Raw genomic sequence first — 25,222 nt, 5'->3', positions numbered from 1 at the left:
CCTGGGAGTTTACACAGGCTAATAGATCATATTCAAGGGGGGAAAAAAAAGAAAAACTTTAAAGAGATCTCGACATATCTGAGACTGTCCCCATCTTCAAAGTGGCTTTTAAGTGGCACTGAAAGCAGTGTGGTTGGCATTTAGAGCCAGGTATACCTTTACAGACCCCAAAGGCTTTGCTGTTTCTCCACTAATAGGGATCATACTCATATTAGTCTTTACAATCTGACTCATTGCACACAGAACCCAAAGCAAGCAGGGTTTCCTTTGGCTTTAAATTCACAGAAGACTTTGTAAAGATTCCACAAAACCTTTGAACTCCTTTTTTTTTTTTTTTTTATTCGACTTGTCCAGAGTGTCTAAAATGCCCCATTTCAGATTTGTTTTACTGCGGTGCTTCAGACAGACTGTGTGATGCTTTCTGATGCTGAGGAGACCCCTTCTTTTGTTCTGATTCAGGCCAGGAAAACAGATGAAGGCAACTTCTCAACCACAGGTTTTCACAGAGCAACCGTCAGTAAACAATGATGTGATTTCTTGATTTATATCTGAAGGATCTGTTTTCTTTTCATCCCTGAATGCTCAAGAATCTTATACGCTGAGGCCTTTTTGAGGTGGGTCCTGGGTTTCACATGTCCTCCAGGAGTTCTGTCTTGATTTCAGGCTCAGCCCACTCGGATCATTAAAAATCGTTCAGGGGCACGGCGGGCTCCGTCCTCGATGCCTGTGCGGCTGAAACTGTAGAAACTGCATGTTGAAATGTGGAGGTCTAAATGTGACAGGCGCCCGGAGCACACATTAAGGCTGAGTGGGGTATAGCTGGGGCGTGTGGTCACATATTAATAATGAACTAGGGCAGGAGGATGACTAAAATACCACCAGCATTGTCACTGTCCCAGTCCAGCTGTGCTTTTTTAAAATAGAGGCAGTGTGACAGCTAATCTGATCCGATTTATTTATTGTTTTAATTCAGGGAGGTCAGGTTGTACAGCTCTAAGCTTCTGTGATTTGGAGATTTCTCACATCAGGTAAAAAAAATAAATACCAACAGTGTCAACACATAAAGCAATTATTTATGCTGCTGTCTTCTGTGAACCAGGGATAAGTGTGATGGTGGCTTTGCTACCATAAAATATTTCTTTTTTTTTTCTCATGTGCTTTCAGTGCGTAATTTTTTTCAAAGCTTTGCTCAAACCCTCTGAACCGCTGTCCTACATTACAAAAAACAAGCAACCACAGACAAGGAGTGTGAGAGTGTTAAAACAAGCCTGCACATTAATATTTCTCACAGCATTCAGCCCAGAAGGAAAGAGAGAGAAGGGCACGCAGGTAGAATTTCACAGAATTTATTTAGAGAACTAAAGTTTAGCAACACTTGGCTGGCACTCTGCGCACACGGTTGTGCAACGTTACCATTGTAAATATTAATGAATGTTGCACAGATGCGCCAACAATGATCAACTGATGTTTGCTGATAGCTATTAGGAAATAAAATTGAGTTTTCAGACGATTTTAACATCTTAAAATTTTAGAATGATGTTTATAATGTTTCTGTCTAAGCTCTGCATCCTGCTGTGTGACTGCAGCTCTGATCACTGCGGCAGGAAAGGTTAAGGGAAACCACTCCGACGAGCTACTTAGCTGCTCTCAATTAATTATATTGCAAACAAACAGCGTTAAAAAACTGCACACACACTATGAAAATTTTACTAAAACATATATTCGCTGAATTTAATTCATTAATTATTATTTTACGTTTTGTGGCATTTTTAAATCAAAACTACCAAATTTCTAGAGCGTAATGCTTTCTCTCCTAATCGATCACTCCTCGCCAAACTCAGTAAAATGTGCACACGGTATTTTTAAGCGATGTTTAAAAGCCTGTCTGTGCATTTAAAATGAATTACAGCAGACACACACACACAAAAAAACTCTCAGAGAATTGAATCTATAAATGATGTATGTAGACGCGCAAATATCGCATTTTATTCATTCAGTTGGCTTCAATGAGAAGTTTTTAAACGAATAAATGTGCGTGCTCTAATAAGAATTTTTATTTCCCGACAATAACACATTTTATTGTGATCCGGGCAAATATCTCACACGTGGATGTGAATATGAAAATGCCCGGGGAGCAAATCTCCCACCAGCTAAACAGAAATTCCCCCCAAAAATCAAAAATATGTTTAAGCGTTTGGCCTAAAGTCGAAATTAATTCAGATTTCCGACTCATCTCAGGGAGCAGATAAAAGTTTCCTCTGCAGATGTGAAATGTCTGCTTCTCAGACCGCCGGGGCTGTCAGCGATTGAAAAGGCAAATGCGCCAACTAGTGTCAAAAAGTAGCACGGCGGAAGGCTTTAGCAGGGTGTGCCGTCATTTGATGTAACCCTCAACATTTCTAATGAATTCAGCCTCTGGCACACACGCATTGACTCTGTTATGTTCTTTGATGTGGAAAAAACACATTTGCTTGTTTGCTTTAATTTTTTTATTGAATTCCGCTCAGTCAATTAAAATGATATGGATCTATCTTAAACCCATAATTTCACTTTATGAAAATTTAGAGATGGTGCGAAGCCTCGAGATATAATAGCGTCTAAAATGAATAAATGAGATTGAAACCGCAGACCTGTGCAGTCTCGGGCCTTCTTTAGATCACTTCCAAACAGCTGAGTTCAGAGGAGGCTGTGTGATAAACCAGCGTGGAGATAAAGGTGCACACCTTTGATCTTATATAATATTTTAACGATTAAGGTGGTGCCCTGTGACACTCGGGATTTACAGTAAATCTCCACAGAAGCCAAACGCAAGATTTATTCTTAAGCGCTATAGTCCATCAAATTCACCATTTAAAGCATCTGCTTATTTCATTAATAGTCATAATAAAAATAATAATTTAAGCAAAAGTATTTGCTTGCATGCTGGTTTTGTTTTCGTAAGTTATATCTGGCGTCTCTTATTCTGAAAAAATAAAATAAAAATAAAACATTTCCTCTTAACGCACGCTGTCTCCTGCTTTCTGTTTCATGTAAAAAGCGTGTGTAGCGCATAAAAACACAGAGAAAAGCAGAGATATGTATCAATAATTTAGATCGTGTGTGTGACAACAGTGCATAGCTGCAGAGGGAGCACCGGCGAGTTTGATTGGTCTGATGAAAGCCCAGCCCAGTAGATTCATTGGTCGAAATCATCTCCACACTCCCAACCACTAAACACTAAAATGACTAGGGTAAAATAATATCGCGGCACTCTGCACCCTGTTCATCCTCACGGCTTCTTCTTGCGCCCTAAAGGATAACTTTTAAAGGAAATCCAACTGGAGCGACAGGATCGTTCCCATTATTCCAGAGTTGTGTTGGTTTTGGGTTTTTTTTTTTTTTTTTTGTGGGAACACCTAAACTGGGATACGGTTGCGAGAACTTTTACGCAAGAAACAGGACATCGCTGTGCTTTAACTGCAGTTTGACTGTAGATATTCGAGTTTGAGAAATTTAATTAGACTTTTTTGTTTTGTTTTGTTTTTAAACCAGCGGTGAAAAAAGTTTCTGGTGAAATCAGCGGGAGGCGTCTGCTTAAAAAGAAAATCGCTGTTTAGTCGAGACATTTTTTTGGTTTTAGTTAGGCGGATTAATTTTTTTTTAATATATCGCGCCTGGATTACCTGTGCCAACAGACTCTTACCGATCTGCAGAAAAATATTTGGGAGATTCATTCACTTATTTGCGAGTTTGAGTGAGATCTCGGGCAGTTTGTGGTGCTTATATTCAGTTCTCACGCGGCAGAAAGAAATCCACGGTGTGCGGCAGACGCGAGCACCGATATAAGACAAGCTGAGCGCTGCCGCAGAGCTTTTATTTGCACGTCTTTGCTGAAATTAGAGCAAACCTTGTCGGCTCTGGTGCTGCTCGAGCCGACACATTATGTGCAGATGATCTAGCCACACAGTCACCAGTTTGTAGTTTCTGTTCAGGTAGCGAGGCTCTTTCCACTCTGCGCTCTCGCCTCCAACCTTTGCGCCAACACAGTGGACTCTTGACACCAGCATCGTCTGGAGAGACAGACAAAAACTTTTCCCTCCAAAGAGTTTTGCTCCTCTGATCCGACCCAGTCAGGTGGCACTGACCCAAGCTGTTGTGATGCATATTCCCGTAGAGCCGCCGACCACCAGACGGTTCACGCCGCCCTCCACATCCTTCCCCTGCAGCAAGATTGGAGACAGCAACGGGGCCATGGCCACCGCAGGGCCCATCAGGTCAAGACCGGACACCAGGAACGTGGTGGACGTCCTTGCGGACCACGCGGGCGAGCTGGTCCGGACCGACAGCCCGAACTTCCTCTGCTCTGTGCTGCCGTCTCACTGGAGGTGCAACAAGACGCTCCCCGTGGCTTTCAAGGCAAGACACATCGCTCCTTATTATCATGTGTTATGTTTTTCATTTAATAATTCCCACTGCAGGCCTCTAACTTCCTTAAATGTACGAGTAAAGAAAAAAAAGAAGAACAAAAAATAAATAAATTAAAACCAAGCAAATGGGACTTGAGGAAGTAATCCATTTTCTTTTATTTAGAATTATCTGATGGGATTTTTGGGTGACTTTCAGTTTTTGCTTTGAGTGAAATTTTAAATATCAAATCGTAAAAATAACATTTGCTTTTTTAGGCTTTAAATTACACAATAAGGGATAAGAAATTTAAGTGCAAGTAGCAAGAGCAGCTGAATTAATATTTTGTACCTTTATGTGTTTCTGGATTACGCAATGTTGACGCTTCCTGAGTCAATTCTTGTGTTTTTATCAGTTAACTGTCTTTGTCATGTGTTCGGATCCGCTCGGATGAGGACATCACAGTCACAGAACGTGTAGTGAAATTTATATGACTTCTTTGTTAACGTGATGACATTGTCTACTTTAAAAAAATCTCCAAGCTGCATAATTCAATCAGCAGTTTATTGTTGACATTGTGTTCAAATTGTACAATGTACGATTTCTAACTTAATATTACGAAACAGTCGGATGCGGTTTTACGCGCGCATTGAGCACATTTGCTTTGATGACCCGAGTGACCAACATCTTTTTTTCCCTCTCCTGCGCTCAGGTTGTGGCTCTTGGTGACGTCCCCGACGGGACTCTGGTCACCGTGATGGCCGGAAACGACGAGAACTACTCGGCCGAGCTGAGGAACGCCTCGGCTGTAATGAAGAACCAGGTGGCTCGCTTCAACGACCTGCGCTTCGTGGGCAGGAGCGGACGAGGTGAGCGTAACCTCTGAAACTCTCTCTCTCTCTCTCTCTCTTTCTCTCTCTCGCTCTCTCTCTTTCTCTCTCTCTCTCTCTCTCTCTCTCTCACACACACACACACACACACACACACACACACACACACACACACACACACACACACACACACACACACAGGCCTGCACACAAACGATGAGGGAATGTCTGCGTGTAATGCATTTGAAAACACATAATAATAGATCATATTTCTGGGCACAGAAAAAAACAAACAAAAAACGAGTGACAACATATTATTTTTGAGAGAACGCGGATGATATGAAACTAAATATTTTGCACAGGCTGCACCGCTGCGCGTATTAAAATACAGCTCGCGCATAAATACTTTTCTGTCAGTTTTGGGGATGATTTCTGTTGCTGAGATAATTCTGCAAATGTGGAAGCGTTTATGTTTGGGTACGACGAGTGCCCACACCTTGCCAACTGACGTCCACGGGTGTCATCAGAAACATCTGGCCTGCGTCACGGTATGCAGCTGCAATGTGGCTGTATAATTTTCTTAATCCGAGGGAATACAAATAATCATCGACGTGGTGCAAGTCGGAGGGATGGATGAGAAACCACCGTGCAATTTATGTCCCGGGGCAATTTGTCAAATAATCCCCGCCACAGTTTAGGATGCGTGCATCTTATGGACTATTGCGCACTATTTATCACGGTTATTGCGTTTAATTGCTATATAAAAATTCCCACGTCAACAGGCTCGTTTCCAGGATGTTGTGGTCAAACCATAGGCCTACCGTGTACCATTTTATGCTATATTGAGAAAATCAAAACAGCGCAAAGTTCAAGTAAATATGGTCAACTTAAATAATAAAAGAGAACGATTTTAAAAGCCTCATCGGAGTCATTTCGCTTCTCTCCGTGAGGCCATTTCTGGATTTTATATTTCTATTTTTTATCTGATTGTCTTTTCCATGATTTTTTTTAAGTAGTTCGTACCTTTTATTTCTGCAGCCAATTAGCCCACCCACATGAGGATTTTATGTCTGTCTTCCCACTCAGTCTCCATTTAACAAGGGACGCTATTCTCAGAGCCTGGGACGAGCGCCGGACTCCCTGCGTGGTCCAGCCTTCCTCTCTCTGCACTTTGATGCAGAATGGGAGCGAGAGCCTGCCTTGTTGAACAATAAACTCTTGCTGTAAGCTCTTTGGCACAATCTGGAAGACATTCCCTCAATAATCCAAATCATACCCGCAGCCAGACCGTCAAAAGAGAGCCGGTCCTTGGCTTCTTCTCTTTCTTCTTCTTATTATTTAATTTGAATTCAAAGGCTGCAGCAGCGGGACGAAAGCCGGTGATGATTTGAGGTTGAACAAGCGAAGTATTGTTGTGAGAAGAGAGAAAATAAGTTTTGCAGATCATTCTAAACGGTCGTTTACAAAGAAGAATAAATAACACTCATGAACGCGATTTGGTTGCTGTGCTGCAGGAAAGAGCTTCACTCTGACCATCACCGTGTTCACTGGACCGCCTCAGGTGGCCACGTACCACCGCGCCATCAAAGTGACCGTGGACGGACCCCGCGAACCACGCAGTAAGTGCACACGCACACAAAGAGACCCACTCACACTAGCATTATTGCTAAAATGCATTGAGGTGCGATGCTGCACAGCACTGTCAGCGTCGACTCCCGATTCTCTAAGTGTGGGTGTCAGTAAACCCACTGGCTTCTTGAATGTAGATGAGAGTCTTACACTGAGCAGGCCTGAAAGCAAGTGCAAGTGCATTCGTGGGTGTGCAGTGCCTTGGTGAAGGGAGAGCTAGAGAATCAGTTCACACGATCAAGATGTGCTAGAAAATCCAGTTTCCCCTAGATTTCTTTTGGGGTTAAGGCTTGGGTTTTGGGGTTAAGATTAGAGTGAAGTTTGGGTTAAGCTTGGGTTATGGTAAGCCTCTAGAGAATGAATGTAGGGCAATATATTGTCCTCACTTAAATAGTAGGGTAGGCTTGTGTGTCTGTGTGTGTGTGCAGCAGGGGCACAGGGAAGGGCCCTGTCAGAGGAAACTGTAAAGCATATTAAGGCAAAACCCAAGACCACTAAGAGGAGCTGAGTGAGTCTCCAAGCCGCAGGTGGCTCAGCTCAGTGGAACCCTCCTCCTCCTCCTCCTCACTCCTACCTTCTTCAGCGCTGGTCAGAGGGGTCGTACTGTACCTGCCTGCACAACCACATAAGTGGCTCGTTGATTTAACACAGGGCAGACTCCAGCCACCGTTAGCCCTGGCAGGAAGGCACGGCATGCTAAAGCTGTTAGCGCCATCCTTCAGCCACAGCTACATGCTCTTGTGGTTTGATGCTTCTAGTGCGAGGGATGGTGAAAGCAGAGGTACTCAGATGACTCAGTCACTGACGGTTAGAGCTGTATGCGTGCATTTTTATTTTTTAATGAGCTCAAGGTGAGATAGATATGAGAAATAGGATTTTCTGATAGTTTCTATGGAGGAATCTTACTTATCAGGGTTGCTTAGAGGTGGATAACTGCGGCTTATGCGGAAGTGGGTTCTTTAGAACCGGTGAACATGGAGCACACAGGGGACAGAGAGAGTGGCAGCGAGAGCCACATGAAAGGACACGGTTAGCAAAGGGAGCTCAGGGGGCATGGAGTGAGAAGCATCAAGCCCCCCCACCCCCACTCCTCACCCTGCCAAACTAAGTGCCGTCTATTTGCAGAGGTATAAAAGAGAACAGCGAGTAGATAATAATAAACGCTGTGTGTGTGTGCGGGCATGGTTTCAATTTGATTGTATTCTGTTCAAATAAAAAAAAAAGAAGCTGAATGTGTGTGCGAGTGCATCAAGTGCATTCTCTGGTTCATCTGCAAGTGTGTCGGTGTGAAATAACTGTGTACGTTAATGCTGTCTCCTGTCTGTCTGTCAACAAGTTACGGCTTCAGCTGAGGCGTCAGAGAGGCCGTGCTACTTTTACACTGGCGCTGGGTGCTATAAAGTAACACTGTTTAATTTAGGGCAGGAGGAATTTAGAGCTCCATTAAACTCTGTTACACTGTGCTGAGAGGAAATTCACAGAATGACAGAAAAGAAACGTCTGAATATGATTTCAATATTCATGAACTCGAACTAAAGCCCCCTCAATTTCAAACACAGACTGGTGGCCTTTTGTGCAAAGGTTAAAATGCACTCTGTGAGGAGACCAGGATAGAGGGAGCATTTTGAAACGCAGCACATTTATATTGTTCATTATGCTGGTTTCAATGTGGTGCGTCTGATCTAAGGCCGAGATGAGCTTAGTTCGTTAAAAAAAGAAAGAAAAAAAAACTCAAAATAGAAACCTCACAAGATGAGATTAAGGGCCTCTCTTATTTAAACAAGAAGCACATTCTGAGACTATATCAGACAGAACAGGAACACACACCAACATTCAGACATTATTAGGACCATAAAATTAATCAGATCATTTTCTAACCACAAGGCAGCACATTGCAACTGTGCAACGTGTCGAGCCAAATGTTGCGAGGCGCTTCTGCCAACACACAAAACTGCATTTTTTAAAAATTATGAATGTCATCTCAGAGACAGTTTTACATGCAAAAACTGCTTTTCTTTTGGTTGTTGTTAGTCAACGATTACACACAACGATGCCTGTACATCTTGGTCAGTGCCGGGCTCACCTGTCTGCAGGCTGGCAGGCCGCTAGGCCCGGCCGTGCGGGGCTTTGCAGGCTGTTTGTGTACGGCCTGCATTTGCATTGCTGCCTGTCGAGCCATGGCAGGAGCTGGCAGCGAAGGGAAGGAGGGATTTTAATGTTTACGGATCTAGTCGAGAGAACCTGATGGACAGGACTGCAGCGGTGGCTCGCCTGCGGCAATGTAACAAAGAATGCTATGCTTGAAAGCGCTCGAGCAGTAAAGGAAACACTTACGCTATGAGTACAGTTGTGTACACTAATGTATATCCACATGCCCAGACACACAGCATCACGGTCATGAATGCACACAGACAGAATTCTGTTCCTGAACAGTATTTTTGTCTCCCTTGCTGCTGATTTCCTCATCAAACATCCGGCATTTGTCATCCTAATCCACCCCCACCCCCCAATCTATCTGTCAGACTTTAATATCAAACTTCTGCTGAGCCCAAACTGGAAGCACAACTGTTGATGAAAGCTCTCCCTCCAGTTTCGTCTGAGCTCTAACAAAATATCACATCCAGCAACAAGAGAGGGCATGCTGAGCTAGAAAAAGACAGAAAGGCAAAAAAGGAAAGCAGATGACTGAAGTGTCGAGTCCCTCCCCTGTTTGTCGCTGCTATCAGATGCCTCCACACAACAGCTCATACGCCCGAGCAGGGTTATTCTCACCGATTAATCCCTCAGCTATATTTTTGTTGCCCTTCTCACCACCTCGCTTATACATGACATCAACTGCTGCCTATTTAGCCCCGGGGGAAGGGCCCGTTTGTATTTCTGTATCTCTCAACCTGAAATGAATCAGTTCCCCGAAAGACCTTGCTGTGGGTCAAGGCAGAGAGTTCAGACAAAATAAAGCTCTTTCGTTAAGGCTGACAAATAACAAGTATATGGTGTCAAAAAAATTATATAAATTTAATATCTGACAGCAGATTAGAGACTTGTCTGTGTGTGAGAAATCAGTTCAGCTATGAGTGTGTGTTTGTAATGTCACTAACTAGAAAATAGCTTCCACACATTTTCAGCTGAATCTTAAATATCTAGTTTTAACTCTGCCTCTGCCTCTTTGCCCTGCTGTGGAGATCCCCCCCGCCCTATTTTTTGGAGATATGTGCTGTGCCCCATGTTTCGTTATTAGTAGCACATCATAACTAAGATATTAAAAAACTAAAACCAAACAAAATGATCCATAAAACCTTGATGTGAGCAGTTTCACGTGGGAACTATTTCCTCTTTAACTGAACTGCACCTGCCAACTATGTCAGTATGCAGAAGAAAATGCTTCTCTACCTGCAACAGGAGGGTCACGCTTGTGACAGCGTGTAAACATTAATGCTGTAACTCAACTGAGCTGTAATATTATCTAGCTGCGTGTTTCCTTTGGTTGGCGGGTGCGCTTCGGTAGAAACAAAATAGTTCCTATGTGAAACCGCTCCCAATGAGGTTTGTGGATTTTTTTTTTTGAGTAACCGTGTCGTGGTTGCTGTTGAGTTTTTCAAATGAATTTTCGAGTGCCATCTCATTTAATCAGAGTAATATAATCAAGACGGATAAATAACACTAGAAGCGAAACGATGAATATGAACTGTTAGATAGATTGGCTCATTATTTTTTGTGCACGTATGAGGTGATGAGATTTGCACAGACTGTTGTTTGCTGAATGCTGAAGATGCGGCAGCTCGTTCCACCTGAGCGACGTCAAAGTGCTCATTTGTCTTGTGATACTTGAGAATGATACACGTGAAAACATCGTAACCACTAACAGAATTACACAGCATACGTGCAGTACCTGTATACATACAGCCAGAGCTGACACACTTTCCCACCAACACAGGCCCACGCATCCAAAATCACACAAGTACTGTCGTGTTTTGTTGCCTGTGTTTACTCGGTTGGGTGTGTTCCTACAGCTCCATGAGGAGAATGGTGGGCGTAGGGAGGTAGTCAGGGAGGGAGGGGAGGGGGTCGGGTGCATGTTAGAGTTGGCGGGTTGATTTTATTTGCATTTGGCACACAGACTGTACAAAGTATGCAAATAGACAAACAATGACATTTGCTGTGTTATTTTTCCTGTGATATTGCAGTCGCTCTGCAAAGTAAACAAAGAGATAGCATGAATGCTGCTGCGTATGCATTTGCGTGTGCGGGTGCCCAGCTTATGCACCTGCCAGGTGCATCTCTTTAAGTGCAGCCACGCCCATGCTCCGCAGATCACATGAAAGGATCCCCCTCGGTGCGAATTGCTCTCTCAAAGAAAACTTTGATGTTTGAAAATGGAGATGGGTGTCTTTGAAAGAAAGGCCTACAGGTGTATCAGTGCCACGGGAGGGGGGGGAAGCGGCATGCGTGATGCCGGGTGCTTTCCTGACTACGAGATGTTATAACCTGGAGACATAGCAGCCTGCTCATGCACACAGTCACACATACACAGACAAATAGTGGCGAGCCTCAACGATCAACCTCATGACCACCTAATTTATGATTTGGTTGAGACGAGAATCTGCCTCAACACCACACAGAGACAGATGGGAACTGATAAAGGGCAGATTTTATATCTTTTCGAAGAAATGACACTCAGTGGCGTCTGCACTGACTGGAGCCTGTTGACTGTGGTCTTTCTCCCCCCCGGGGTCACTCCAGATGCATCATACTTGGCTTCAGTGATTAGACGTAGAACAAATATTGGCTAACTGATAAATCCACTGGAATGCAGTGGTACATATTGAATAGTTCTGAACTGATTTCAGAGAGGAACTCGTGTACTGGGACAAACCATCCACCGCATTTTGAGCTTTCAGACTTGTGACGGGAAGCAGATGAGGGCCATATCATGCATATCCGTAAGCTTTAGAAGCAGCCACTCAGCTGCTAATTATTTTCTCATGTCTTTTTTCGTTGTGAGTGTAACATGATCAAATTTTGTCGTGGGAGGATAAATAAAGGACTGAGATGGAAGCTCTCTGACCACTGTTGCCACCTTAACCACATCTAGAAGCTTTGAGGCCAATTCTCTTTGAGGACGAGACGCGCACTCGTGCATTCACACACAGTTGTAGGTAATCCTGCTTAAGCTTTTGCACTTAGGCTTTCCTGTGAAAGCAGAGCTAATTAGTTTAAATACCTCGGCCGAATTGTGATATAAACAAAGAAATTGCAGCCATTAGCCAATCACGGGCACCGTTTTTTCTCCTCTTCTCCCTTTGCTGCCTCTGTTTGTTGTTCGGCATGTTGCTGCAGTGTCAATGCACAAGTTTCAGCTGTATGAGGAAAAAGAAGAACATTGTCCACATTTTGAAACAGTGCAGTGAATCCTCCTCCTTCAGGCCTGCTGATGACTGTTGGAGGCACGCGCACACACACACACACACACACACACACACACACACACACACACACACAAGCTTTGGGGTAAAATGCCCTTTCTTTTTCCGCTCAGACACAAATTTCCTCCCCATATTCACTGACGGCGAATAGAACAGCATGACGTCCCAGGAATTACCAAATTATTTACAGAGGTCCCAGACGGCACTTTTAATTCAGTCTTATGATGCAAGCAGAAGACACATTCTCATAATCAAATAAGAAGTCGGGCCAACATCTCCACTCAGCTCTCTCCACCTACCCACTCCCCTGCAAACTCAGCAGCCAAGCGTCTTTCCTGTTTACTTACCTATGACTTGAAGTAAAATGCCCACTCTGTGTGTGCTCACTCTTCCTTATTTACACTGACCCATACAGGAGGGAGCCATTACGACCTTTCAGCTGTAATTCAATAAAAGTTCCGATCTGCATTTAGAAAAATAAATGGCCCATGAGTGGAGGAATATTTTTCTCCCCCGCTGGATTATGACAATAAACCGTTTTCTGCGTTGGGGCAAAGAGTGCGAGGGGTGGGTGGGGGGGCGGTTTGTGGGAAGAAGGCACCTGCTGGTTACTGGAAAAGACGCTGTGTACCACCACCCTGCGGTTTGGATATTTATTTCTTCAGGCCTTAATGGTTAGGAACAGTGAGCAAATAATAGGTGCAGCAAGAACTTTTCTTTTGCTTCCAGCAGTGGAGAAAGTTGTAATTCTGTAGGTAAACACAGACTGGAATCATCAGAGCAAAGGAGAGGTCAGTCTTGTAACCTTGACACTTCTGCAACAGTCCACCAAGAGCATTAAAAAAAAAACAAAAAAAAAACAAAAACAGACACACAGAGAAAGAACTGAAAGTAAAAAAAATAAATAAAAAAATGTATGCGTGCCTACATGATGGAAAATTCACACATTTTACATTTCACACATTTGCTCTGACCCACCTGGAATCTTAATCTTGTCATTCAGTGGAACTCTGTGTGTTTGCGTGTGTGTTTAGGGGCAAATGCACTCATTTTTGCACATAATTGTGTGTGAGCTACTATGCACGGAGGTGTGAACGCAAAGCCGTTTGACACATCTGCTGGCGTTGCATTGATGTATGTGACAGCAGCAGCTTGTCTTCCTTTCCCACAGCTCTGCGAGGCCCCCACCTTTCACCCAGCACCTCGCTACTTAGAGCGACCTGACTACCACGCAGACGCGAGCGTAAACACACACACAGATGTGCACAACAACCTCATTCACCGTTTGAGCTAAAATAACACACTCAGAGCAGCTTATTGCTTTAATATGATCTGTCACCCGAGCCAAATAGGCCTTCTGTGCACAACAAGGCCAAAGCAGCAGCAGCACTGCAAAGTCTGCAGGCATTCAGCCAAAAGGCCTGCAAAACAGCTCCACTCATATCACCCCCCAACACGCCTCAGAAGACAGTTACACACACACACACACACAAAAGTACAGAAAGGCCAGACAAAAGAGGGATGATTGCTCTCAATGTGCTACGGGCCTTGCTGTATTGTTCTAGAATCTGGGTATACTATTTTGGCACCCCCTCACCCTCTTTGCCTGCCTCAACCTGCCTCGCTGCAGGGCTGTCCTTGTGTGGCACTGCTTCTGTTCCACACACACACACACACACACACACACACACACACACACACACACACACACACACACACACACACACACACACAAACGCAAAGCACTTTATCCCCTTATCAGAAAAGGAAGGCTTCGCTCTTTGCTCAAACAGTCTCATGTAGCAACTTCCGTTGTGAGCAGCTTGTGTTAGGCCTACGAGGGGGATTTTCACAGTGCTGATGTCCCCAGAGACAGGCTGATGCATCTGCCTCAGGGACCAGACGGTCCCCCAGCTGTGGCCGTAGAGGATGATAAAAGCATGCCACAACTTTTGTTGACGTCCCCCTGAAAGCCTAAATAATGTTTCCGCAAAAAAAAAACGAAAAAAAAAAACTAAAAGCGCTGCTGTGTTTATGATAGACACTTTAGCTCACACTTATATCCAGAGATACAGTTTGTCATTATCATGAAGTGAGCGCACAGAGTTGTAAAACTTTACGCATTTATTCATAAGGACGTACGGGAGCGTTATGTAAATGAGTTTAAAGCAGTGTAATGTCTGAGTGTGGCAAGCATCGACTCATTTAGGCCCAGACGAGACAGCCACAATCACCAGCCAAGGGTAAAACCCACATCCTTCAGGGTCAGCCTCAAAACAAGAACTTTGATTTGCCCCACTGTAAATACCCAATGGTGTGATTGGTGGCCTTGGGAAGCACAGAGCCAAATGCACTGCTGCAGAAAAGTGTTTTGGGCTGTGCTCATAATAGAACGAAAAGGGAAGTAAACGAAAAGGGTGGCAGAAAGAAGCAGGGTGGGAACGTGACGGGGGGGGGGGGTTCAGGTCCACTAGAGAGGAGGAAGAGGAAGACAGGTGTACAAGGTTTTGCTCAACACATGTTGAAACGTCCCCAGTGTCTGTTGAGGGCAAACGGAAGTTTGCTCGCAGGCAAGTAGGCCCCACTGCAACATGTGTTCAACTGTCACCCCGGTACACTGTCGAGTTTCAGAAGTTAGATAAGGATGCAGCTTGTTTTCATATCTTTTCAAGACTTTAGTTTCAGTGCGCTAGCACAAAAAACAAGGGCTTCCCTGACCTAAAACTTGTGGTATTATTAAAATGATTCATTAATGCAACAAAAAAAGCTCACCCAGCTGCCATTTTGTGTACTTTGCGCTGGACTCGGGAGTGCTCCTTACACTACCCAAACATTGTTTTTTTATGCAATTCAATACCATGCATACATAGACAGTCCAGACATAGTTTTCACTGTGATACATGCACTCCACATTAATTCTTGTCTGTTATCAGGGGCCTATCAAGTCCATTTATACGATGAAAACAAATATTTACACTTCAAATATATTCACTGCAGAGCTGGGTCACAGCCAAAGCACGTATTGGCCTTTGCTGTTCAGATAGAGTTTCACTTTGTCCCTGAAAAAGAACCCAGCCCTTAACTAAAAAGGGCTTGTGTTTAATGTGTCTCCCTTTGGACGGCAACATATGTTTCTTTCTTTTAAAGGAGGCAGAGACAGACAGACAGACAGAAAACGAGAGGAGAAGTAGAGAAAAGTGCGAGGGTGAAGGAAGGAAACAGGTCGCACTGGGTGATCGTTCAGCTGTGGCATCGTGTTAAAGTCCTGGCAGTCACCTCGCTGAGCAAACACTGCCTCCCTGTTGAGCTGATACGGGTTTTGTGAAGGGAAGGCTGGGCAACGCTCGGTGGAGATTGTTCGTGCGGTCTGGTCTTCGAAACGCCCACGTGCAGTGTGAGGAAGAACATAACTTTACACTTTTCGCACGTTTTACACCTGAACTTACCTCAAAATGCTTCAAAGCACAGACACAAAAGAGCAAAGCAATGCTGCAGTGAAGATAAAACACTATCAGGAAATAAAAGCACACACACACACATACACACGCGAAACAAAGCAGGGCTGGGAACGGCACACCCATCTCTTCAAAACACAGCCATCGCCTTTCACTACATTGTTAATACCAGACATTTTATATCAAGCATTTTATTTGTTCTTCATAGACTTCCATAATGCTTTCAGATGATGCGACCACTACTCTGAGAGGAGGCTAGTAAATCTACAACCTTTAGCATCCATTTTCAGCTCTGGATGCATATTGAGCGCTGCTGTTTAGGCCTCATGTGTGCATTGCCTCCCATCTCCCAGCTCTATCTTGTGGTTATGATATCATAGAGAGAAAAACAAAGGCATTCTTTCCTAAGTGCACACTAACACATTAAATATTCATCTGACCACAGAAACCCCTCTGAAATGGGGCTGGTGTGGAGCACCGGCACCCCTCTGGCCCTCCAAGCCCTGCAGAGTAGAAGTCAAATGTTGGCGGTTGGACTTGACACAAAGCAGCTATAGCCGGGGTCAGCTGGCCAAAGAGACTCTTATGCGGATCATTTAGACAGCTATTAAAACTTTTCTACAGGGAGCAACAGTTTTCTTTTTAAGACACTTGCCATGTGCAGAAATGGCAAAATTCCTGCTTCAAGCTACACGGGCAGTCCGAAGCTCATGCCCTACCACCTCTGATCACAATTTCCCAGTAAGGCTTACAGGCTCACACAGACAAAAGGGACGAGGAGTAAAACTGAGAGGAGGTGCCGAAAGCTTCAAGCCACCTCCCAGTCGACGTGCAATGTTTAGAGCAACTGCAAGGCCAGGGTTAATGAGCGCCAGGTCTTGTTCTAATGATGCCACCGCTCGCTCACTCCTTCCAAACATCGCCCTCTCACAAGCCACTAAACCCCCTGCTGGAAGCTGCGAACAGTGTGTCGCTAAAGCATCCCTGCCAACTGGAACTGGGCCACGGGATCCACAGCTCAAGTGTGTTCATGTGCATGTTTGTGGGTAACTGAATGATCACTTTCATCCCTAAAGAGTCAGCCAATTCATCTCAGACCACCAGTGGCCACAGAAAAACTGACCAATTATCATTTTTTTCCCCCGTGCTGCCTGTCTTTTTTTCCAACCAGAGAGCAGTGGGATGTATCATTTCCCCGACCTCAGCCGTTTGAGGTGGTGTAAATCTCTTAATAACTACACAAGGACACATATAGGGGCTATATTTGGAGGACTGCTTCCCCTGGCCGCCCCTGCTCTGGCTTGGAACAGACAGTAGCCACAGTGTCTATGTGGGTTATGGAGCCTGTACCAGGCGCTGTGTGTGTGTGTGTGTGCAGAGAGAGAGAAATATTCTGGCTTCTACCTTCCATCAAAGTTTAAAAAGAAGGCCACATGTGAATAAAAATGATATTACAGAGCGTGCAAGAGCGTACGAGTCTATCCGGGATTTGTTCTGAGTAACAGCACAGAGCAAAGTGGCAGGCCAGAGGGTGGACTCAGTCACACACACTCACACAAACAGCTGCAGAGCAGCAACACGACTCCTGTCTCTGCTCCTACAGATTAGTCATGACTGACTCTTTTTCTTCTCACACATTTAAAGTTTCATCCAACTCCTAATGAGTGAATGAAGAGCGACAATTTTGATTTGAGTGCCTGCTTGTGTTCACATTATGTCGGAACATCACCCCTCCATGTATGTGGCTGCCTGCGTGTGCGTACGGGGAGGGGGCTTCAAAGCTTGATATTTCTATATAGTTTGTAAAGAGAGGCCGGAAGCGAGGCGGTGGGCACAAACAAATGGACAGAGCGGTAAACGAGAGGAAACTTTACCCATGGGTCAGCCTCGGAGGGAAGATATATTGCCCATGGGTCAGTGCAGAGAAAGGACGGGCAAAATCCATATTGGTCCGTCTGCCTTGCCCCGTTTATATAGTGATAAAATATTCAAATCCAGCCATTACTTCACATTAGGCCACTCTGTAGAGATGCCAGGGAGAAAACCACAGAATGTATACATGCCGGTTCACACACAGTTTTGGTGCATTGATAGTTACATTAAAATGTCTTCCTCCCATTAGAGGCACAGCCCTCATCCGCACTCACGTCTGACATTTAAGGTGTGTTCACATGTGTATTTGTACATGAGTGCGTCTGCATAAAAGGCATGATCAGAGGTTTTTTCTCATCTCATCGTTTCCCTGAACAGGGCATCAAAGTGATATGGGGGCTAAGTGTGTGCGGGTTAGGTACTCGGTTGGATTAAAGAAGCGCTGCTTCGCTTCTTAGAGTTAAGTCTCACCTCCTGCACACAGACACGCGCTAAAGTCTCTTTCTCTTTCCCTTCTCTTCGTTATGTTTAACAGCGATGACTGTATGGTCTGCTAACCTCGTCTGGGTGTTTCCTTCTGACTAAGTGCTGTGTCAGTCAGACCTGAATTTGCGTGGGTGTGGGTGTGAGAGACGAGTGGTTATTGGGGATAGATGCACTCACTTTTTTTCTTTTCTTTTAATCTTGTTAAAAAGACCAACAAAAGCACTTTTGTCCACTGCTGCACTCCTGCAGCAGTTGGTAGTGTGTTGTTTCTTAGACTTTAGGTTCAGGGAAACAAAATTCCTCCAGTAATTATTTTTGACCACTTACGCTATCGTTATCTGCGGATGACGTGGCAGCAGGTGCAGCTTGTATAACATTTAGTGTCTAGCCAATGTATTTCAAGGTCTGCTGACATTCTAATAATATTTTTGTATGTGGAAGCTGAAAACACGGTGACGGTCTCTTGCTCTCTCTCTCTTTTTTAAATATGAATATATATATATATATATACATATATATATATATATAAATGAATTGCACTGAAGCATACTGATGCTCGTCACAGTCCAAACTAATTTTACACTAATTACAGTTTAGACAGGAAAAGTTGTTTTGCCAGGATGTGTCAAACCGCTGTGCTCCAGAAAGAAATTAGGGAGAAGGGGAATTTTCTAATAGGACTCTTGTTATTGTGTTTGCTATTTTTGTACAAGCCTGGCAACAAGTGCCAGTTTTCCAGGTTGTGTAGGAGGTAAAATGTGCAAGTGCTTGACTTTCTCTCCTCCTCATGTCTTTCTTTCAGGGCACAGGGTGAAGTTAGAAGACACCCAGAAGATGCAGTTCTCAGACAGGCTGTCAGAGATCGAACGCTACCAGCGGAGTATGAGGATAGGCCCAGGAAACACCAATCCTCGCCAAATCCACCAACCCCACCTTGGCACCACACCAGGTAAGGAGGTCCACTGACATATACGAGTACAACCAGCAAACTTTCACATCTCTTTCGAAAGTACTAGTTGTGAAACTGTGACGCTGAATGAGTGTGTGTAGGGAAAATTCACAAACGTAATTTGCTGTTACTTTCGTGCTGACCTTTATTTATGATTCAACTTTGACCCTTTTTATTGATAGTTTTAGGCCTTTGCTTGACTCTGAGCACACACACACACACACACACACACACACACACACACACACACACATCTGAAAAACTCAACATGGCTACATCTAAAAATACACAAATGTTGTTGTGAGTAATTTTATTTGTTGGAGCCATTTTCTTCTACTGAGCTACACCCACAAAGCATCACTGTGCATCTACCTGTGACGGGAAGCTCGTAAACATTAATGGCGACCCACATTATTTAGCTTCATGACAGACTTAGATCAGCTGAAAGAAACGACTTCCTGCTCCTACTATCGCGATACTGTAGACAAAACAAAGTGTGCATATTTTTAACCGTGTTTATCTAATTTTCCACAAACATATTTAAGAGAAGAAAGTCATCTACAGCCCATATTTTCAAAAATGAGTTAGAAGGAAGAATATGTACACTTTAATTTGGCCCTTTAATGACTTAGAACTGAAAATCTCCTTTAATAAGCCGAACATATTTGGTTTAATTTGGCTGAAGTAATTGAATCTGTCAGCACAGCACATGCTGTTCACCTCACCCTGAGCTAAGCCAAGAGACTTTCATGTTCTCCGCAAACTTTCCTGAGGTCTGTTCCACTAATCTGAGAGCTGTTATGTGTTGGCCGTTCGAGGGGAAGCTCATGTCAGCTTTGTCCCCGGATGCCCTGCGCTGGTGGGTCTGGGCCCCACAGTGCGCGGGGTAGAATCTGCAGCCAGGTGGCACGGCCGCCGCTGCCAGCCGAGCTTGGCCAAGTTGCCGAAGCTGGCCTCCGCACACCGTGCAACTACAGCCTCAGGAATGTAGCAGCCTTCCGCTACCTTGGCAATCACGTCAGTCTGAGACTGTCCGAATGTGTAGGGGTGCGGGGGAAGCTGGGGGGGAGAGCTGAGAGTCAGACAGAGGTGGTGCGACTGGAGGGGAGGAGGCTGTGTGTCAGCTGTGGACAGCTGCGTGGGTGAGGATGACTCTTCCCTCTCTGTTGGAGCCTCTTTAACAGGAAGCACACATGCCTGAACGCAAACTTCGGCCCACTCTCTGGTTCTCATGCTGGCTAATGAATCTCATTACCTTTGTATCAGCATGCTGCTGTGTACAGGAGGGCTTGTTTGGGACCTCTGAGCCGTGTGTGGGTGGAACACTATCAGTGTGCACACTGTTTGGCCTTGTGCTTAGCTTAGCCAGCGCTGACTCACCAGTATGGGGCTATCTTACAGCTGACTGCAGAGAACACGGGGTCTTTCACCCTTCTCTCCCCTGTCCTTACTTACTGTTGATATCGCTTTTGTTCCCCTGTACGGCGTGTACCCAGATGAAAACACGTCAGCCATTTTAGAAACACCAGCGACAGGTTATGCTGAAACTAAACGGTGCGGCTCTTCGACACAATACAGTCACTGTGATGATCATTTTTTGACGGCTCAGGGTTTGCCGTGCGCACCGCAGGCTGCCTGCCAATAAAAAGACCCCTGCAGCAAAGCTCACACTTTAGGTTTCTGACTTGAAAAGTGGGCGGGGGGAGCGCATGGGCGGGCCGGCGGGGATGCACGCCAATCGGCGGGGAGGTGTACAGACACGGTCCAGACAGCAGACGAAGCGCTCGGCTCTCGTCTGCCTCACGCAGGATTAGGGCAGGAATTAGACTTGCCTGGCTTCAAAGGCCTGCAATGTTGCAACACACACATGTAGTCGGAGAGCAGACACAACACGCTAACATCTCTTGGAAGTGTCAAGATAAGTTAAAGGCCTTGAGCTTCAAGTTACAGCTGCCGGTGACTCGAGGCTGTCTATAAGAAGCGCATGTGAGTGAGACAGACGAGGGGAAGGGCTGTAAAAACCACACACCTTAATCTGTGGTATTACCATCGTGACGGCACACCGCAGGGCAAGAGTGGTAAAATAATTAAATAACAGAGGAGAGAGCCTTTCTCCCTCCCACCTCGTCTATCCGCTGGCTGAGCGGCAGCCCGTGGATGTATGTTGTGGCACGGGTCCCGCAGAGCGGTCCCGTATGCGCAGGAATCGCGCACAGACAACAGCACGACAGCATTACGAGCAAAGCTCAAACAAAAATAGACTTGTTGTAATAAATCCCATCCAGAGACACAGGGAGGTGTTTACATATCAACAACACACACGTCTCTGCTTTTGACAATCCCTGCCAGACGCTGTTGTACTTTGCAGATACTTTAAGTCCCGAAGCCTGTTTGTTTGAGAATTGCCGGGTGATAGATCGCCCATCAACATGTTATAATTAAATGGATTCCCTTCTTGCTGTTACAAAAGATGTTTTCCATTATCCGAGGCTGGAACCTCCCCCCCCTCCAACCCCGTCCCCTCTGAAGATGGCTACAAAAAGGAAAGCATAGTGTCACCCTCCTCCTCCTCCTAAAGCCTCCTTGCTTCATATTGTTGTCTGAGCCGTGAAATTCTGTCTCAGTTTGCTCGTCAACAGGACACGTCTGCAGACATCAGCTACCGCTGGATTCTTAAATCACACCGAGACAAAGATGATTGCACCATAAGCACACTGAAAATAAAACACGCACACGCACACACGTAGTTTCATTCTAGTGTTGCAAGTTCTCCGCTAGTGTCCCAGACAGACAGGGTAATTAAGAGCTCATTACAGTGCATGCAGTGACAGGATTCCTGCGCGCTGGCAGACGCTACACTCGCTGCTTGTTTTTGTTCTTCTGTGTCCACAGGTAAGCCTGCTAGACGTGTGGAATGATTCTCAGCTAGGGTGGAGGGACTGTGTGTGCGTGTGTGTGTGTGTGTGTGTGTGTGTGTGTGCGCGTGTGTGTGGTTGAAAAATGCATGGTTCAACTCGTGCAGTCAAGCAAATCTGACACTCAGACAATCAAGTACTAAATTGTTATTCTGGTTTTCAAAACCTCAAGTGAGCTACATGTGTATACTATGTGTATCTGTGGGTGGCAGTTTTTTTTCTTCCCTTCCTCTGATACACAATGTATTCGACAGCATTTACAGTCTTAAGGGAAGCAAGCAGCTGATTGAAAATTTGATTTATATCAAAGTTAAAAGTGGAAAACAGATTCCAGTTTTACCCTAATCCGTTTTAAAAGCGGACAAAACTCAACAAGCCCTTGGCAGAGCCTCTAACAGACAGCCGAGAAGAAAGACGCTCTTTTAACTTTAAATGTGTTTTAACAGTTAGAGAGGCAGGAGGGGGAGAAAAGAAATGGAGCACCAATTTAATCATCCAAAAAGAAAGTCCTGGCACTTTTGAGGTGGTATCACTTAACATGTTATTTGTTCCAACACCTGTGTGTTCCTCTCTGAAGATGAATATCAGATACTAGCATAACGTTCCACCATCAAGTCAAGTGCTCAGGGCTTTGATGACGGCCCAAAAGTGTGTGCGTGTGTGTGTCTGAGTCATGTGGTGATGTTGCTGAAAAACTCGGCGTAATCTTTCAGATCTACTATATTGCTCACTAAATTTTTTTTTTTTTTTTGCCGTATTCAGCTTTTACCCGGAAAGCTCTTTCCCGTTAATGACTCTTCTACAAATGTTGGTACCGCTGGCGTCACGCTGCACAACTGGCGCACATCTGCTGCAGCTCGGCTCTGGCGCGCTCGCTCAGTGCGTTCAGGCTGTGGCCTCTGAGTTGGAATTGACTTGAAAAAGTCCCATTTGATGGAGGACCGGCCTGATTCAGCCCCTCCTGCCTCGTCCACAGTGACCACACTGTTTACTCCACATAAACAAGCCGGCCGGCCCCCCAGATTCGAGGCAGCGCTCTGCTACTGCCGCAAACTGAGAGGCTCGAGCTAATTCACACATCCCGAACGACATGATCAGCCAATTAGAAGCAAGAGCGAGACAGGAAATTAGCGCCGTCAGGTAGCTGTGGTGTAGGCTTTAGAGTATAGCCACCGCGCTCGTTGGGTTTCATGCAGACTTGTGCCAAACCCGAGCAGGAAGCTGGCCCTCTGAGGTAAATGCAACTAAAACGAGCAGGAACTGGAACAGTCCTTTAGACACTCTGTTTTACTTCTGCACTCCACTATTTACATAATATGTCAATGGCCACCACAGAGTTTATTTGTTATGGTGCCTGAAAGCTTCACTTGTGGTTAGTCTCTTTTTGTGACCCTGAGATGAATAATTCAAACTGAAAATGTTTCTTTTCTTCAACTGAGAAAAAAAAAGCTCTTTTGAAGCCCTGGTGGGGAAAAAAAACACAAAAAAAAAAAAAACAAAGAAAAGGAGAAGTGAGAGCGAGATGTTTTTTACCAGACTCAACTGTTTGTGTAAGTTATAATTTCACATCAGCGCCGGGCCCAGTTTTACATTTCAGCAATTACAGAAACTACATGTGTGCCATGAACAGTCTCTATTGAGTCTGGGGAGAGGGGAAGGGCGGGCGGACAACGAGCCCTGAAAGAGAACATAGGATTTTTCAGCCCATGTGTTTGTTTTTGCTCACGTTATAAGTGAGGGCTCAAAAGACATATCAAATGTCCCACATAGCTGAGCCAAGGCCGTGTTCCTCCCCTCTCTAACACGCTCTCTTTCTCTCCCCTTCCCTCGCTGGCGTCTTTCTTTCTGTCTTGCTCGCTCTCTCACATTCTCTCCCTGCTGCGACGCCTAAGGCCTGAGCGAAACAGGAAGCCAGCACAAGGACCAGCATTCACTGTGTCTCAATGACACGCTTCATTACGGCAGGCGCGTTACATGTCTCAGAGGCGTCGCTAGATCCGGAGTCACGAGGATGGACGCCATTTTGGCTCTAACATCTTCTCAGCCTCCTCCTTTCATGTACACATGCACTTCAAAAAGCAGCACATGTGTGTGTTTATATGCGAGTCCTCTCCAAAACTACACTGGCACCACCCCAAAAGCTTCTCATTAGTGACGCGGTCGCCGCTTCTTCCCTGCTCAGCCACCGCCTTCCTCACTCCTCGGCTCCGCCCAGGGCTGAGGGGCGGCCGGCCGTCTTATTAACAGGGGTAATCTGTGCCTCTGGTATTGACGTTGTCTGCTGGCCAATCAAAATATTTGAAGGAAATGTTTATTTTCTTGAGCGAATCGCACCAGCTGCTTGCAAGCCTTTCTGAATAAGGCCATTTATGTTTAAGAATTTGCCATTGTGAGGCATAGTGCAGGACCTCTCAGTGACTGAGTGCTGATTTGGGTCTTTGCAAAGGAAGTGGAGGAGCTCCAGGGGAAGCAGAGATCGTACACTAGTTAAGCCCAGTGTGGCTATAGGTGAACAACCCAGCACCGCCCTCCTCTCTGCCTCTGGCATCCCCTCTCCATCCTAATTGCCGCTACAGGAGGCTGGGAGAGGGAGGGTGTGCAGAGTCACGCTGAGGTTAGACGGCTGATTGATGCTGTCGTTAAAGGGAGACGACACGAGAAAAATGTAATACACGTTTTTCTGCCTGCATGTTGAAAATATTTACGCACATTTGATGAAAAAGTTTTAAACGGGACGTAGCACTATCCGGAGGCGCGCAGACTGGGCTGTCACGCAGCACATGTGCCGAGGCGCTCCACGCAGCTTCGTGCACGTTGTCGTGTAACAACTGCGCCGTCTCAGACCGAGAGCAAACAGCCAGCTGTTTGTGCTGCGGTGTGACCGTCCAGTGTGAAGCAGGGTCCCACGCGTTGGGCCAGTAGCTCCTCGACCCTCCTCGGCTTCCTGACAGCTTGGCTGGATAAGCTTCACAGGTCTCTCCGGTGTCTCGCCTGAAAGTCCCAAAAATATCTCATATGCACCCATCGAGCATGTTTTTCCAAGCTTGGTCTCACTGTGGTGAGAAAACCACCCCTCCTCTTCCCAGCCTTCACTGCTCAGTCAGCAGAGACCGACCTGTGACAGGAAAACATCTCCAAATGTCCAGATGTCAAGACGGTTCTGCCCAGTCTGTCGAGAAGGCGTTTTTGGATTGTGTTTTAGATTGCTAAGGCGCAGGCAGTGACCTCCTCACCCTGTACACGCACACAACTCGTATTAATTCCCAGAATTGCTCTACTG

General features: G+C 45.4%; 1 protein-coding gene across 2 annotated transcripts in view; it reads left to right on the top strand.

Moving 5' to 3' along the window:
- runx3 (RUNX family transcription factor 3) overlaps window positions 1–25,222 on the top strand; it is a 48,571-nt gene that overhangs the window by 15,403 nt on the left and 7,946 nt on the right. For both annotated transcript variants that reach the window (XM_086275946.1, XM_086275947.1), the window contains 4 exons: window positions 4,154–4,395; window positions 5,096–5,252; window positions 6,728–6,832; window positions 18,881–19,027. In XM_086275946.1, the coding sequence (XP_086132072.1) occupies window positions 4,154–4,395; window positions 5,096–5,252; window positions 6,728–6,832; window positions 18,881–19,027 (651 nt within the window). The remainder of the gene's footprint in view (window positions 1–4,153; window positions 4,396–5,095; window positions 5,253–6,727; window positions 6,833–18,880; window positions 19,028–25,222) is intronic.

Source organism: Aulonocara sp. 'chitande type north' Nkhata Bay, linkage group LG19 (assembly GCF_057382095.1).
Source record: "Aulonocara sp. 'chitande type north' Nkhata Bay isolate Kocher_YH1m ecotype deep benthic linkage group LG19, A_spYH_male_GT1.1, whole genome shotgun sequence".
Classification (NCBI taxonomy): domain Eukaryota; kingdom Metazoa; phylum Chordata; class Actinopteri; order Cichliformes; family Cichlidae; genus Aulonocara; species Aulonocara sp. 'chitande type north' Nkhata Bay.
Note: the sequence above shows the minus strand (reverse complement) of the source record. Positions and strands in the feature narration are given on the sequence as shown.